At 42.3% G+C, this 1,751-nt stretch overlaps 1 protein-coding gene across 1 annotated transcript in view; it reads left to right on the top strand.

The window, feature by feature from the left end:
• KIAA0586 (KIAA0586 ortholog) overlaps positions 1 to 1,751 on the top strand; it is a 133,316-nt gene that overhangs the window by 17,667 nt on the left and 113,898 nt on the right. The window contains exon 10 of the mRNA XM_010847676.1: positions 1,676 to 1,749. Within this exon, the coding sequence (XP_010845978.1) occupies positions 1,676 to 1,749 (74 nt within the window). The remainder of the gene's footprint in view (positions 1 to 1,675; positions 1,750 to 1,751) is intronic.

Below are 1,751 nucleotides of genomic sequence, written 5' to 3'. Positions count from 1 at the left end.
AGATGACACCACCCTTATGGCAGAAAGTGAAGAGGAACTAAAAAGCCTCTTGATGAAAGTGAAAGAGGAGAGTGAAAAAGTTGGCTTAAAGCTCAACATTCAGAAAACGAAGATCATCGCATCTGTTCCCATCACTTCATGGGAAATAGATGGGGAAACAGTGGCTGACTTTATTTTTTTTGGGCTCCAAAATCACTGCAGATGGTGACTGCAGCCATGAAATTAAAAGATGCTTACTCCTTGGAAGAAAAGTTATGACCAACCTAGATAGCATATTCAAAAGCAGAGACATTACTTTGCCAACAAAGGTCTGTCTAGTCAAGGCTATGGTGGTCATATATGGATGTGAGAGTTGGACTGTGAAGAAAGCTAAGCGCCGAAGAATTGATGCTTTTGAACTGTGGTGTTGGAGAAGACTCTTGAGAGTCCCTTGGACTGCAAGGAGATCCAACCAGTCCATTCTAATGGAGATCAGCCCTGAGTGTTCTTTGGAAGGAATGATGCTAAAGTTGAAACTTCAGTACTTTGGCCACCTCATGCGAAGAGTTGACTCATTGGAAAAGACTCTGATGCTGGGAGGGATTGGGGGCAGGAGGAAGAAGGGACAACAGAGGATGAGATGGCTGGATGGCATCACCGGCTCAATGGATGTGAGTTTGTGTGAACTCTGGGAGATGGTGATGGACAGGGAGGCTTGGCATGCTGCGATTCATGGGGTCGCAAAGAGTCGGACACGACTGAGCGATTGAACTGAACTGATACTTGCAAGTTGCTTTATGTCTCCCACAAATGTGTGGATCTTAAACTTCTGTGAAGTAATGTGAGTCATTTTTTAAGTTGTAAAGGGAGGAAAATGAAGAAAGAAAGTTTATGACTGTCTGCTCTAGGTCACCTGGCTTGAGAGTTGGGAGTGTCAGAGCTGCAGCAGGAACTCAGGTTTCCCTGCTCACTGTTTATAGTTGTCAGTTTGTGGGCTTTCCTGGTGGCTCAGTGGTAAAGGATGGCTCAGTGGTAAAGAGTCACCTACCAGTGAAGAGACAAGTGTTGGACCCCTGGGTCAGCTGAACAATAGCAACAATGTGTTTTGTGCTCACTAAAGTGGGATCTCTAGATCCAAGTGTATAAAAATTTTAAGACTTGCTATACTTAGTACTGGGCTTCCCTGGTGGCTCAGCTAGTACAGAATCTGCCTGCAATGTGGGAGACCTGGGTTCAATCCCTGGGTTGGGAAGATCCCCTGGAGGAGGGCATGGCAACCCGCTCCAGTATTCTTGCCTGGAGAATCCCGTGGACAGAGGATCCTGGCAGGCTACAGTCTATGGAGTCACAAAGAGTCAGACACGACTGAACAACTAAGCACACGTACTTAGTACTTAGTACCAGATGGCCTTCTCAGTTTTCATTGCCATGAGCAGTGTCTGGCTTTGCCATTTTCATCACAACTTAAATAGCACTGAATATTGTCATATTTTTTTTCTTATTAGGTTTAAGTATAAAGTATTTATAGTTTATATTTTGATTTCTAGTGAGGATGAAGTTATTTCTATATATTAATAACTTGAGTATCCTATAGAATTTTGGTTTTATTTTTAAAACATGGGGAAGAGTAATGTTATAATTTAAATTTTTTTTAAAAGTAAGTTAAATTTATTATTTTCTTAATTTTCTGTTGAAGCACCTTCAAGAGAGGTTGAAGATACAAGTTTTGATAAACAGAGATCTCCGTTGGAGACACCAGCACCTCGCAGATT

Source organism: Bison bison, unplaced genomic scaffold, assembly GCF_000754665.1.
Source record: "Bison bison bison isolate TAMUID 2011002044 unplaced genomic scaffold, Bison_UMD1.0 scf7180017864254, whole genome shotgun sequence".
NCBI lineage: Eukaryota > Metazoa > Chordata > Mammalia > Artiodactyla > Bovidae > Bison > Bison bison.
Note: the sequence above shows the minus strand (reverse complement) of the source record. Positions and strands in the feature narration are given on the sequence as shown.